The sequence below is a fragment of the Drosophila innubila genome, assembly GCF_004354385.1.
Source record: "Drosophila innubila isolate TH190305 chromosome 3R unlocalized genomic scaffold, UK_Dinn_1.0 2_E_3R, whole genome shotgun sequence".
NCBI lineage: Eukaryota > Metazoa > Arthropoda > Insecta > Diptera > Drosophilidae > Drosophila > Drosophila innubila.
The window spans coordinates 25,547,966-25,562,438 of NW_022995380.1; the positions used below are offsets into that span (position 1 = coordinate 25,547,966).

The window sequence follows — 14,473 nt, forward strand, 5'->3', positions numbered from 1 at the left end:
CTGAAGTTTTCAACTCGAAGCAGTTTCAATTTCGTTAAATGCATAGCTAAAGTGGAAAGAGAGAGAGAGAGGGAGAAGTAAACATTTTCTTGGCCGTTTTCAAATTGAAAACGTGTCCAACAGCAGTCATCAATTTTTAAACACGAGTAATCACTTTGTAAACGGTACAGAGACCAGTTTCAATTCAGTCCCAAGTAACTTTGTCTGGTCCTCAGGAGGGTTGACTTATCCCCAGGACCTGACGATAAGGATGTGAATGGAGGATGAGCTTGAGGATAAGGACTTTCTTTTCGGCTGACAAGTATGCCTCAAATGTTGCTCTATCGAGTGAGAGGGCAACAACTTGATTTCCAAATTTTCGGCACGTAACTACGTAAAGTTGCACAAATTTTTATACAATTTGTTGCATGCATAATTCAGTAGGACAATCGTCGGAATTTGGGCGCATCAAGTGAATATCAAGCGCATATTGTGGTGGATTTATGTATTCCAGCCGTAATACGTATTCACAGGAGTGGCTTTTGGCCCGGCCCAAAAACAGCTCAGTCCTTTCTGACAGCTTAAGCTTAAGCGCCCGCGCATATGCTATGGAATTATGATGAGTTGCCTTCAAAAGGACGAGTGAATTGCCCGGGGTGGTAAATTATATTATTTCATGACAAGTCTTGCTTTCAATTATGCATGAAATGTACAAGAAATAGTAGAAGATTTTGCAATTGAATTTATAGAAAACTGACGAAAAACTAAGACAATTTAAAATATTAAAAAACTGACTGATAGCTTTAACTATTATTTATTTAATTATAAGAATAAAAAACTTAAGGCAAACTATAGAAAATATCAACAAAATGCATAAAAAGTTTATTTAAGAAACTTTTTGTTCTTATTAAAACGATTAATTGAACGCTGTTATTTAAACTGCATTGTTTTAAAGTCCTATAAAAATCAGACAGACAGCTAGACAACTAATTGGTAATTTCTTAAAAAACAGCAAAAAGCAAGAGCGAGAGAGAGAGGTATGGAGAGAGAGAGAGAGAGAGATAAATGTTCAGACAACAATATAAAAGGCATGTTAATCTATTGAAATAAGCGCCATCATTTGTCAATTAAATCACACAATTTAAACAGTCTGAACTTTGAATACCTTTAGCATTTAATTGATGTTTCGGCATTTTGTTTCAAAATTAAACTACTCAATACTGAAAATGAAACTGAGACTGAGACTGAGAACGAGACTCGAAAAGCGTTGAGCAAATAAGCAAATTTATTAAATTCTCATTTATCAACATCATAAATCAAAGTTTATAGCCGTCGCGTTCAGTTTTCAGTGCTCAGTGTGTTTTTAGCTTTCAGTTTCAGTTTTGATTTTGATTTTGTCAGCTGACAACAACAACAACAACAACAAATTGTCTATATAAAAATATTTAAAATGATCTATCAACAGTTGCCGTTTTGGCGTTGATGTTTCTGGTTTCTGGTTTGTTGTTTTTTGTTTGATTTTTATGACTTTCTGCTCGTCTCCTCGGTTTGCCTTTTATGACTAGTTAATTTAGCCAGTTTTTTGATTTTGATTTGGCATTTTATTGTTGTTGCTGTCATTGCTTGTTGGCTTTTATTGAAAGGCGACGCAATGAACTATAAAAAAAAGCGCTGAATGCTTCAAAAACTGCACTGCACTTGACAACTCACTGACGGATGGACTGACGGACGGACAGACTGACAGACGGACAGACGGACAGATGGATGGACAGTCTAAAATTGTCGGGTATGACGTTTATATGTATATACGTGTATTAAACGGCAATCTGTCAAAAAGTGTGCCTCACTTTTACTTTCACTTTGACCTTTGCCAGCTGTCAAAATGGCCGCTGCAAGTGTCAAATGTTCTTGTTGCTGTTGTTGCTGTTGCTGTTGTTATTGAAGTTGCTTCTGACAGGCAGCGGTTGGTCGGCAAATCGCAAAAGTGCGAAAAATGACGACAACAAAACGCGGCTTTGAACTACTAAATCATTTTTGACAGTTGGCGGCGCTGCGACAGCGACAGCAGCAGCGACTGCGACTGCGACGCCGGGGAAAGCCCCAAGCAGCGCAGTCGACGTCACAAGAGTGTCTGTGTATGTGTGTGCACACTTTAACCGTGACCTTGAGCGCTGTTACACACACACACACACATACACACACAGAGAGACCTACGCTGCCTTTGTTTATGCAATAAATTAAAAGCAATAATTTTTCATCTTGAGCCAGCAGCAACAACAACAACAGCAACAACAGCAGCAGCAGCAGCAACAGTTGAAAGTTCGCCCGCTGCGGCACAGCGCATTAATTTTGTGTAAAGTTTATACACACACACACACACACACAGCCACACACATACACACACAGACAGAGGCAGCCGCAAAAGTGATAAAGCACCGCAGCGACATTGGCAGCGCAGTCGACGCCTGGGCAGACATTGTTTTTGTTTTTAGCAACGCTGCGACTGCGTCGCCATCTCCCGTTGCAGTCCATACTCTCTCTCTCTCTCTCCCCCTCTCTCTCCCTCTCTCTCACTTTGTAGAGTCTACCGTTCAATGGATAACGAATACGCGCAAAAACAATAATTCAACTTGTGGCTGACGCTTTATACATATATATGTACGTATGTATATGTATGTGCTCCACATACGTTCACAGTCACAGTAACAGTCGCAGTCACAGTCACAGGTTCAATGCACGCTTTGCGCCTGCGCAGGGCAAACAAATTGCACACACACAGACACATACACACACACACACACACAGACACTTGCACAACTGTATTTCTGTTGCTGTCATTCTTGCTATCTCACTCTCTCTCGCTCTGCCTTGTTCTCACTCTTTTTGTCTTTCACTGTGCCATTAATTCTAGCGCTCGCCGGCTTGTTTGACAGTTCTGACAGACGATTATTTAAAGTTGTGCTTAAATGCTCGCTCTCTCCCTCTCTCTCTCGCTCCCTCTCTCTCCCACTGTCTGTGTCTGGCCATGGTCATGGCTAATGCAGTTGTTGTTGTTGTTGTTGTTGTGGGCGCACATAAGTCACACTCACACACACACTCACACACTTACACTCCAAAAAAAGCATGTTCCAGTTTCAGGCCACGTTACGTTGCTTATAATACAAATTACACTTTTTTGGCATTTATCATTTTCGTTTTTTCATTTTCTTCTTCTTCTACTCGCTCTCGCTGTTGTTATTGTTATTGCTTTTTTACAGTGTCTGGGCCAGGCCTAAAAAGTGTTTGTGTCTGTCTGCAAATGTGTTTACTGGGTTAGTAGGTCCTGCTGCTGACACACACAAACACACACACACACACATACATAAATTAATTGTGCCTAACATTGAACGGCCAACAGGGCGTATTAGTCATATCGTCTGTCTGACCGTTGCACTTCATAAAAGGACTAAAGGCAGCTACTGTCGTTGCATTTTTACAACTATTGCTAATTTTAATGATTTTACACACCATTTTTCAACTTAACACAGCGTGACGTCATAAAAAATATATATGTACACTTATACATATAACTTTACTGAAGACGCTGGACATCTGCATTACGTGTAGACGATGATTTGTTTCTGCTTTTTTATTTCTTTATGAACTGCAGGCGAGTTAGCCAAGACAACAACCAAGGCCATAAATCAAAATTTGCAGCAAAAATCACGTGCCAGGCAAACGTTTGCTGTTGTTGCTCTTGTTGTTGTTGTTGTTGCTCAAGCTGTTGTTGCTTATTAATGAAAGCGAAAAGCGCAGCTTATATAATCACGTCCCAAGGCTTGGAATCTGGGCCGGCTATCAAACAACGAAACTGCCACTGCGCACAGCGAGAACACAGATTTTCACATCAAAAACTGGCACAAGTTCATCACCATCACAAAGAAAAAGCTTAAGAAGCAAGAGGAGAAGGAGTGACAGTGTTGCCAACATTATAGAAAAAATTATAATTGGTTATTTGGTGGGAAAACCTTAAAAAAAAAAAAACTAAATTTATAAATATAAAAAATAGTTTAGAAAACAGCCATCGTTTTTTAAAAAAATTGTCATTTTGTATCTTTAGTGATTTCCGCATTTTAGGCAACCATTGTTTCAATTTGTAGATACTTCAGCGACAACCCATAATTGTGGCAGCTACAACAAATTCCTAGCTTAACATCTATTATATTTTTATGATAATGGACAGAGTAAAAAAATTAGTAGCTAAACGTAGCTGAATATATAATTTAAATAGCTAAATTTCCAACAAATAGTAATTTTCAAATTTTTTTAGCAATCCTACTTTCAAAAAATGCCAGAAATAACTATAAAATAGCTAAATTTTCAGCACTGAGCAGTAAAAACAGGAGCAGAAGCTGAGAATGCAGGTTTTTTGTGTTTGGGGTGGGGAGGGGGAGGCGTGACATGGACGTTGAAAGCTCTCAGACCGCCAGTGTTCAATTTATGAGCCGCAGACAGTCTGCCCTTTTTATAATCGATTGTAGTTTTTAATTAAAATTTAACTTTATAATGATTTTTTATCAGCTGCCTCAGTTGCTGCCTGTTTAGGTCTAAATTAAAAAGAAATTTCTCATTTTAAGACTGACGGCCAAAACAGGAAGCGACAAGCGGCCAGGGCGCGCTAAGTGGGCGTGGCACAGGCCGGAACGTGGTCGGTAACAGCAGCTAACAGCAAGCAGAAGGATTAGTGACAGACAGACGGACAGACGGACAGACAGACGTACAGACAGACAGGTAGACTGATAGATGGACAGACGATCAAAGTTTGATCAGGGGACAAGTTGGTAAGTTGATTAATGTGCGAAACTGACGAGACGTGTGCTCCACAAACAGAATGAGAGATAGAGAGAGAGTGAGAGAGTGAGAGAAAGAGAGAGTGACAAAGCGACTACAATGTACGAATATTCAATATAATGTGTTAAATGACTTAATGTGGAATGTGACTTACCATCATATGTTAGTTCTGAAGGATTGAGTGATGATAAGAACTTACCATCTGCAAAGAAACAAATTGAGAAATACATTCAATTAATTAATTACAATTACATTAACATTAACATTACATATGCATAATTAAATTATATCTGTTATTGTGGCATTACATGAATTTACTTTGTTTCCATTGTTGCACATTAGTTGGCTTTGTTCTTTTTTTGTCTTTGTTCTTCTGTCAATTTGAACACCTTTACAGTTTTCCGTTTTCCTTCTTTTTTTTTTTTTTGGTTTATAAATTATAATACATTATTTTTATTAATACGTTTATTGTGCAGCATTTAATTTAATACGCGACACGCCGCATTATGCACAATAATTATTTTAAATTCACTTTGACAAGCAATTTTATTGACCGCAATTTCCCGCTTCCCTTTTTCCCATTTCCCCATGTTAATTTTAATATAATATTTTAACATTGTCTCGTGTTTTAATTTTGTTGTTGGCAATTTTCTGTGTTGTTTGTTATCATGCAACAAAAATGCAAATTAACGCACAGATTTACATTTTTTTTCGTGTCTATTTTAAAATATTTATAGCTGTCATGCTTAATTTTTTTCTGTCGCTCTCTCTCTCTCTCTCTCTCTCTCTCTCTATGTTTGTGTGTCTGTCTGTCTGTCTGTCTTTATGTCCAATTGTTTCCATTTCAATAAATTATTTAATTTTAATTTTAATTTTAGTATTTGTGTTTTTTGCCCAACGTTTTTGGCATTTTATGGCGCATAAAATGGCATTTTAAGCCCATCATATGGCGCCCATAAACTATTCGCTCTGCCAAAACAATTTTATGTGCGATTTTAGGAGCTGAACGTAAAAAGATTAAGCACTTTTACCAGCACATTTGAAATTATGTTTAAATCGAATTAAATAACACGATAAAATAGTTGAAAATTTCATATAAATTTGATGTTATCCAAACTAAAGTCGGATCTTATAATTTAGGCTGTTGTTTTGCTGTAAGTTGAGATTCCTGTTGTAAATAAATCAATGATAATTAACCTGCTGCAGCGCGTAGAAATAATTTTACTGTCAATGTTGTCAGCACTGACAGTCGAACATCTTAAATCATTTCGTTGCTGTCCTGTTGCACAACTGAGATTCAGGGAATCAGCGAATTGAGAATCGAGAATCGAGAATCGGCACTTGACACTGACACTGCACAAAAAAAAACTGGGCAATGAAAATTAAAAAGCGCAGCAGAGACAGACACTAAACACGGCTAAATGAACAACGTGGCCCGAAAATGCCAAATGCGTAAAATAAAATGCCAATTCGCACTCACAGCAGCACAGACTGAAGACTGTAGATTGAAGACGGTAGACTGTAGACTGTAGACGGTAGATGGTAGACTGTAGACTCTTAAGGTCTTGCGACAAAACACCTTTTTGAAAATGCTGGCAATGGGGGACTCGATTTCTGATGCTTGAACGTCAAAAACGCCGTGGTGGCAATTAAATGCCTTCGGTCGCTCATTGCCAACGCCTCACTGTAGCAGTCCAAAAACACAGTGGCGGCCACAAATAACGCCCAAATATGGCGCAATTTCATTCGTAACGCAACGCAACGAATCGATTGCCAGAGTCGAGAGTTGAGAATCGGGTTGAATCGAGTTGAGCTGAGTTCAGTTGAGACGATGCCACCGATGCCGATGTCGATTCATTTCAATTCGTTGCGTTTCGATTTATTTATCACCTGTCGTTGGAAATTGAAATTGCATTTCGCTCAATACAACACAACTTCGTTGTCTTCTTTCCTTTGCCCTTCTTTACTGACTTCCCTTCGCTTCTCCTTTTATTATGCTCCGCTTTTTGTATTCATTTTTTTTGCCCGCTTCTTCGTTCGTTTTGTGCTTTGGTGCCATTGGGGCCATCGCTCCAGGTAATCATTGTCAACAATTAATGAAAGCCACTGTGGGCGTGGCAGCCTTTTAATGAACAGCACAGCACAACTCTCTGCTTCCCTCTCTCTCTCTCTCTCTTTTACGCTACAAATTAGCAAGAGCTTTTCTATTAGAATGGCCAGCAAAAAAAAAAATATATATATAAAAAATAAGCCTCATCAACATAATGTAAGACGCAGCTCGGGGCGATAATGAGCTATAATGGAGTTGGCCAGGCCAAGACCTCAACTGAGCTGAGCATCTTAGCCCTTTACTTTATTTATCCTCTTTTCTTAACATCTCTTCTCTTTTTCGCATATTTAAAAGGCTTGAATTCATTCGTTGATCGACTAATCGACAGACAGCGAGCAAAGAAAGTGGCGAAGACGAGAAACTGAGACTCAACCTTAGAGCTTATCAATGCACTTTGCCGTGCTACACGTAAACTTACTTTACACGCGTTAACTGCTGATAAGCACCTGAGCTAGTGAGCTAGTCAGCAACAACAATGTCGAGACGCAGAGCCGCACTGATAGCGCTTAGAATTGATTTAAATCGTTGTACTTTGCATATTTTGTGCATTTTTATGGCAAGGATATGCACTGCGATTGCGATACAAGTTGGCAGTCATTAGAGCGGCAATTGACCAGGTTTTAAGCGACTCAGCCAAGTATCGTGTCAGCTCGCTCTCTTACTAGTGATGTAAGTCCAAACTTTGAGTCGAGTTTTATATCGAAATGTAAAATCGACCAACATAAAGAGTTGAGTTGTCGATATATCGGAAAATCAAACAGCGAGTTGCAAATATCGAGCCATTTAAATCGAGCTGTATATCGAAATGTTAAATCTATCAAAAAAATAATCGAGTTGTTGATATATCAAAGAAAAATAATACATCAAGTTGCAAATATTGAGTTTTTTCAATATTTTATTTTTTAATTGGAAAACGCAGTTATAATTCTAAAATACATCATACGACTGAGCAAATCAGACTTTGGTAAAACATAAAACTAGATAACTATATTGTTTTAAAATGTAAATTTTGATTCAATATATACCCCTTTATTTAAAAAAAAAAAAAACAAGATAAAAAATCTCGAAATACACGCTTAGTTTTATTACAAATCTTTTATTTACTAGTATCGTTTTATTGCCTGCTTTAAACTATTCGTACAGTTCATTTTAACAGTCGTTCAACAAAAAATTAACGACTGAATTTAATTCTGCAAATTAACAAATATCAGTAAGTTGTCGATTTTTTATGAAAATCATTTGAATCAACTCTATAGATCGTAAAAAAAAATTATCGAGCTAAATTACTTGAAAATCGCTTTTAATAAAATTGATTTTTCGATATTCCAATGTATTTTTTTTGGTACATCACTATCTTTTACGCTTTGCTGGACTCGGACTCGGTCTGGGTCTCGGACTTAGACACAGACTTGGACATGGACTTGAGCTCGTTGTGGGCTTTGCTTGGTTGCATTGACTGTGGCACGCGGACTTTTGTAGCAGACAAAATTGTCGACAAATAGTTTACACGGGCATGAAATTGTGCTGTCCAGACAGCGAGCAGCAAAGGAATGTTGTTGCTGTTGTTGTGGCGGTTGCTGGAATGCGCATAGCTCAAAGTAGTTGCAAACAAAACATTTGGATTAAATGATTGAGTGCAGCATGCAACAACAACAACAACAACAACCTAACCAACCAACCAAACGAACATATTGGAAATGCTATAAAAAATGCAACAAAGAAAGCAATTCAGCGTCTGAGAAGCGCATAGAGAGGTCCACGATTGCGGTGCATGTTTGAGAAGCGCATAGAGAGGCGGTTTGCCTGCTTGGGTGGCCTGTTGGCCCACTGGCTTTGGTTTGCAGTGTTTAATTAAATTATGTGGCTAGAAAAAAAGTACAAAAACCGTCCGGTGCGGTCATTAATTCATATCAAAAGGGTAATTGAAAACCGCATAAATTAAGCAAAGAGTCATTTTTTATGCTCGCCCCATTGGGAATGCATTCGCTGGTCGCATTTGACATTTGGCTGCTTTATAGTTTAATCTTATTAAAATATTTATATTTATTTAAAATATGCATGCAATTTGTTAATTTAACTGCTGCTGCGTTTGCTGTTTCCCATTTCCCATTTCCCAATTCCTCATTTATTTATGCCACGTATTTTTTTTAATTGTCATCTTTGTTGTTTTTATTTCCGTATTTTTTTTTATTAATTTTATTTACTATGTTTTTTGTTGCTTTGCCACTGCGCTTAATTGCATTTTGCATATGAATTAATGAATTTTTTATCAGTACTCTCATATATGCAACGCCTCCATCTACTCAAATATGCAATATAATCTCTATCTCTCTCTCTCTCTCTCTCTTTCTCTCCGCAGGCATCATTTATTTCGCTTTATTTTTTCATGGCAACTGATAATAGAATAAATACAAAAAAATAAAATAAAAACAATGCGCCAACCGCAGCGATTTTTGTTTTTTGTTGTATTCATTTCATTGGATTTATTTATTTGCTGTTTCTGCCAATATTTAATTTCATTTGCGGTTGCCAACTGGCAAAGGGAGAGGAATATAAACGAGTGCAAGAGAGTCAACAATAGTTGCATAAAATAGGCTGTGCAATTGACGGCATATGCTAATTTAAGAGACTGTTTAACCGGTTTTCGTTAGAGCCCTCTCAACAGACGTCGAGTCCATTAACAACAGCTTGATAAATTGATAAATTGATAAATTTCTCTGTATTCCAATTGTCTTATCATTCAGCATGATCGGCTTTTAAACGCACAACACACAAATGTCTTGCATGTCCTAGAAAAAAAAGGGTTAATTTTCGTATCGGTATCTGACAAGAATTTCCTAGTTTCATTAAAATGCAATTAATATAGGCTTTCAGCACATTTATGACAGAAATTGGGGTGCGTCATAATTAATATCTGGTAATACCTCTATACCACTATTAACAATTACGAGCCATTTCATTAACTGTACATTAAATGTATGTAAGCGCGATGTAGAGGGCCTAAAAGAGACAATGCTAATGCAATTGTACAGGCCAACACTCGAATGTGGCAACACACACACACACACAGAGAGAAGGCTAACAAAAGTAACTGTGTGTTTGTCTTTGTCGAGTCTACATATAACTCAATCCATTAACGTTTTGATAAAGGATCTTTATGACGACACTCCAAGCGACGTCGGCAATCATCATCAGTAACAACAACAACAACAACAACAACAGCAATTGCTTTGGTACGTGTCAGTTGGTAAGAAAACACACACAACCAACACACACACACATACACACTGAGCTGAAAAGTAATTGCGTTTAAATGCGTTTACATTAAGCCAAAATGCAGTTCGAGTCAAGTTGGACAGTTTGGACAGACGCTTGGCCTAATTGCAGTGTGTGTGTGAGTGTGTGTGAGTGTGTTTGTATAGTATCTATCAAGGACAATTATTATTACACTTGTAATGTGACCATTAATGGCATTATTAATGTCAGCATTCACACTCACATTCACATTCACATTCACACAGCGCCAAGAAATATTCAAACATGCAGCGTGTTACTCAATTTCCGTTGCCAAGTCACATCGGAATATATACATCTATATATCTATAACTATAACTATCTCTATCTGAAGCGCTTATCTATCTCTATCTCTATCTCTGTCTCTGTCTCTGTCTCTGTCTCTGTCTCTGTCTCTGTCTCATCTATCTGCCTGATGGCGACTTTACGACATGCAAAGCCAAAAGCAAAACACTTTGTGTTTTCCCCTCTTTCTCTTTCTCTCTCTCTCTCTTTTTCCCACTCTTCCTGCCCGCTTCGAGGGTATGTTCAGTTCGGTTTCAGTTTACGACTTTTTAATAGTTCTCACATATTTTTTATAGATTTTTCTACGCCCGCTTTCTTGTGGTCTTCCCGGTCTTCCCCAGACTCAGCGCTCTCCACTCTCCACGGTGTGGCAGCAACGCTTTGATGGAAATTATTTGTTATTGTTGTTGCTATTTTGGCCAGCACATAAAATTGATTTCCTTAGCTAACTTCGAACGGATTCCACGTTCCACGTTCCACGTTCGCCTGTCATTAAATTTATGTTTATGTCGTAAAATTTAGTTCGATTTTTGTGGCTGTTTTTGCTGCATGCCTTTTGATTTCATTGCATGTCATTGCAGCTCTCTCTATCTCTTACTTCCTCCCTCTCTCTCTCTATCTCTCTTTAGGACCACACCAGGTGTTGTAAAGGGTTTGTATTTCGCACAGTCCACGCGGCGTATACGCAACCTTGCAGGCAAAAAGACACAAAAAAATAGCACAACAACGTAAAGTAGATGTAGAATAAAAGAAGAGTGGGAAAGGGAAGCGAAGAGGAGTTGTCGCTTGCTGATATAAACAAACGACAGACATTTGTTTTTATTACACACCTTTTTGGGGCTTTCACTTTGCCCTGCCAAGGGGTGTCAGGAGTAAACAAGGGGTGAGAGGGCGTTGGAGGGGGGACAGTAGATTCTAGTTATTTTAATGCACATTTTGTAGGCAATTCCAAATTAGGCAATGTTTGCCAATGTTGTACTTGGCCCTTTTTATATGGGCCAAGTACTCTCAATGTTTCTTATTCTATTTCTTATTGTTGTTGTTGTTGTTGTCAAGGTGTGCTTGGTGGCAGGAGGAGGTTACTGGAACTTTGTTGGATTTTGGTGGATGGTTTCCCGCCCCCTGTCGTACTTATAAAAAAGTAATTTTCTCATTTCTTGTTCTCGTTCGAGGCTTTTTGTATATTAGAAGAAATGGCTTTATTTATTTCTTATATGTAAGTGGCGGCAAAAGTTTTTCCCTGCCATTTTCTTTTGCTTCTCTTCTTTTTTTTCCTTTTTGCTTCTACTTTTGCTGTTGTTGGTTTGGGCGCCGTTAAATTGGCAAGTTTGTTGTGCTAAGTTTGGGTCTCGCTGCTGGAGCACATAAATTAGAGGCACAAATTAGAAATTATGTGCGCATTTAAATGTGAAGAGGAGCTCCTACAGCCCTTAGTCAGTTTCTGTTTCAGTTCCAGTTCCATATGTTGAGTTTGGGCCCTGTCTGCTAATGAAATGGCTGCGTGCCTGCGCCTCGGCCTTTTACTCAAACTCAATGAATATTTGAAGAGCCTGAAAGAGCAGCAACCAAAAAGAAGAAGAAGTAGAAGAAAAAAAAACCAAACCAAATGAAACCAAACAAAATGAAACTTTTGCCACGGCGCCATTTGGCGCTACAAAAAAAAAAAAAAAAAAAAAAAAAATTTATAAGAAACATATTTTTCCATTGAAAGCATTGCAAAAGGCAAAAGTTGTTTAAATTTAGCAACCGACACATGTGTGTGCAGTGGGTGAAGTGTGTGTAAAAAAGAAAAGAAAAGCAAAAGCAAAATTAAGAGAAATAATAAATAAAGCAGTGCGAGCATTTGCGTTCTTGTGGCTTGTCATCATTTTATTTCGGACTTGGGACAATTGCAGATGATATTGTCGAGGCACAAAGACAAGTTCAATGATCTTCACCGAGTGCCAACAAGCATAGAGGCGAAATGTTAATGTCTTTCACAACCCAAGGCAATGATCTTTCTATAGTATAGTATACGTAATATAATATGTAAGTATGATGATCCAACTCTACTCCTTGACTGCGTATGTTCTTCTAAGTGAGAGGCAATTCTTTATCATCCTTTTAGTTGCCCAGCTCGTTAGTCATACACTTAGACACTCACCTCAGTTCGACAACTTCATTTCCTTCTTTGGTATTTCATTTCTCATTATGCACTTTACGGTTTCCTTTTCCCCCCTCTGCACCCTAAGCAACTCTCTAATATAACTATAAGTTTCACTAATGTCGTTTATCATTAGGCTGCCCCAAAAAAAAAATACATGTATTTACAACAAGGTTTTCCACACATTTTCTTCCTGTTGACGCAAGATAATTTGCCTCGTTTGTCTGTGCTCCCATTACAAAATGTCAAAAAATTGTTCCCAAAAAGCCGACACGCCCCCAAAACGAAACGAGCCGAGCAAAACGCCCACGACACGCTTTATAGAGAAGAGAAGAGAAAATTGGAATGCTTGTAGGTGGCATAACTACATGGTAATGTTAATGCTAGACTCGGATCAGGTAGTCAGCTAGTCAGTTATGTAGGTGGTACGGTGGTACGGTGGTGCGGTGGCTTAGGTGGTTGGGCGGTTGCCTTTTGGCAGGTTGTTACGCCCAGTAGAAGCGCATAATTTGTCATTGAATGTTTGGTTTTGGACTGCCTTCAGTTTGGTCAGTATACAGGCTAATGTCTTAGGTGTTGCCTGTTTGCATAAAAAACTGTATTTGCCACCCTCTTAACGGAACCGTAGCTGCTCTAGCGTTTTACCTAATGGGCGTGTATGGATGTGTGTGTGTGTGTGTGTGTGTGTGTGTGTGTGTGTGTGTGTGTGTGTGTGTGTGTGTGTGTGTGTGTGTGTAACCACTTGAAATGTTGTAGTTGAAGCCTAATTCATTTGTTGCTTCATTTTGTGGCTTACATTTAAAAAGCATTTAGTGAAGAGCGACTGACAGACCTGGCATACAGTGGCGGCCATAAAAGCGTGTCCACTTGCTATCTCGGGTCGCAAAGTTCGCTACCATTTAATGCACACACATATAGCCATATAATTATAATTGCTGATAAATGTTTCATACTAATAAACACTTAAAGCGAACCAAACCAACAAAACGAACGAACGTCTGACATGATGACGACGCTGACGTCGGCGACGTGTGACGCTAATGACACTTGGCGTCGACATCGACGTCGACGTCGACAACGACATCGGGGCAAAAATGGAATGATTTGTGTGAGAGATTGCATGCCTCGCAGTGATTTGTGATTTGTGTGTTGAGAAATGCAATTTTAAACGGGGAAACAACAACAACAACAACAATTCTCAACTCGCGACTTGATAAGCCACTGTCATCAGCAGGCTGCACTTTTTGATAGCTTTATTAAAGGCAAGAGGCTACTGTTGTTGTTGTTGTTGTTGTTGTCATTATACTCATAAAATGGCGATACACTTATTAAAGTTGCAAATTTGCTGGGGTCTCAATAAATGTGCAAATAATGAATAATAAAAGTCAAGAAGAACATGATTTTTTATGACTGACACGACTGTTGGCATGAATGAAAAAAAGTCCAAAAGCCACTGTCTGTTGAATCTAACATATACACACACAAGTGCACATCTATTAAATGGACAGTTGTTATCAGCATATGGTTACTGTGTGAAAACTGATAGAGTTCAGCTGTGACTAATTTATGCGGCAGCCAGTGTAGCAAGCACAGCAGATAGTGTGTGTGAGAGAGAGAGGGGGGAAGTAGAGATCATAACTATATTATGGCGATAAGTTTCAAGCTAGACAAATTCAAGTCAAGTCAAAAGAAGAAATCATGAGACCAACCCATGTAAATCGAGTCGTGGCTGCTTCTTTCCCCCTGCCCCTGCCGCAAATACAAAAGATATACTTACGAAAAAAACAAAAAAAAAAACCAAATTGTATATGAAAATTTCATGCCTCAAAACG

General features: G+C 38.4%; 1 protein-coding gene across 2 annotated transcripts in view; it reads right to left on the reverse strand.

The window, feature by feature from the left end:
• Positions 1–14,473, reverse strand: part of LOC117791662 (homeobox protein homothorax) — a 121,410-nt gene that overhangs the window by 41,479 nt on the left and 65,458 nt on the right. Inside the window, exon 8 of one of the 2 annotated variants that reach the window (XM_034631471.1) lies at positions 4,964–5,011. In XM_034631471.1, the coding sequence (XP_034487362.1) occupies positions 4,964–5,011 (48 nt within the window). The remainder of the gene's footprint in view (positions 1–4,963; positions 5,012–14,473) is intronic. The other variant, XM_034631472.1, reaches the window with a different exon arrangement.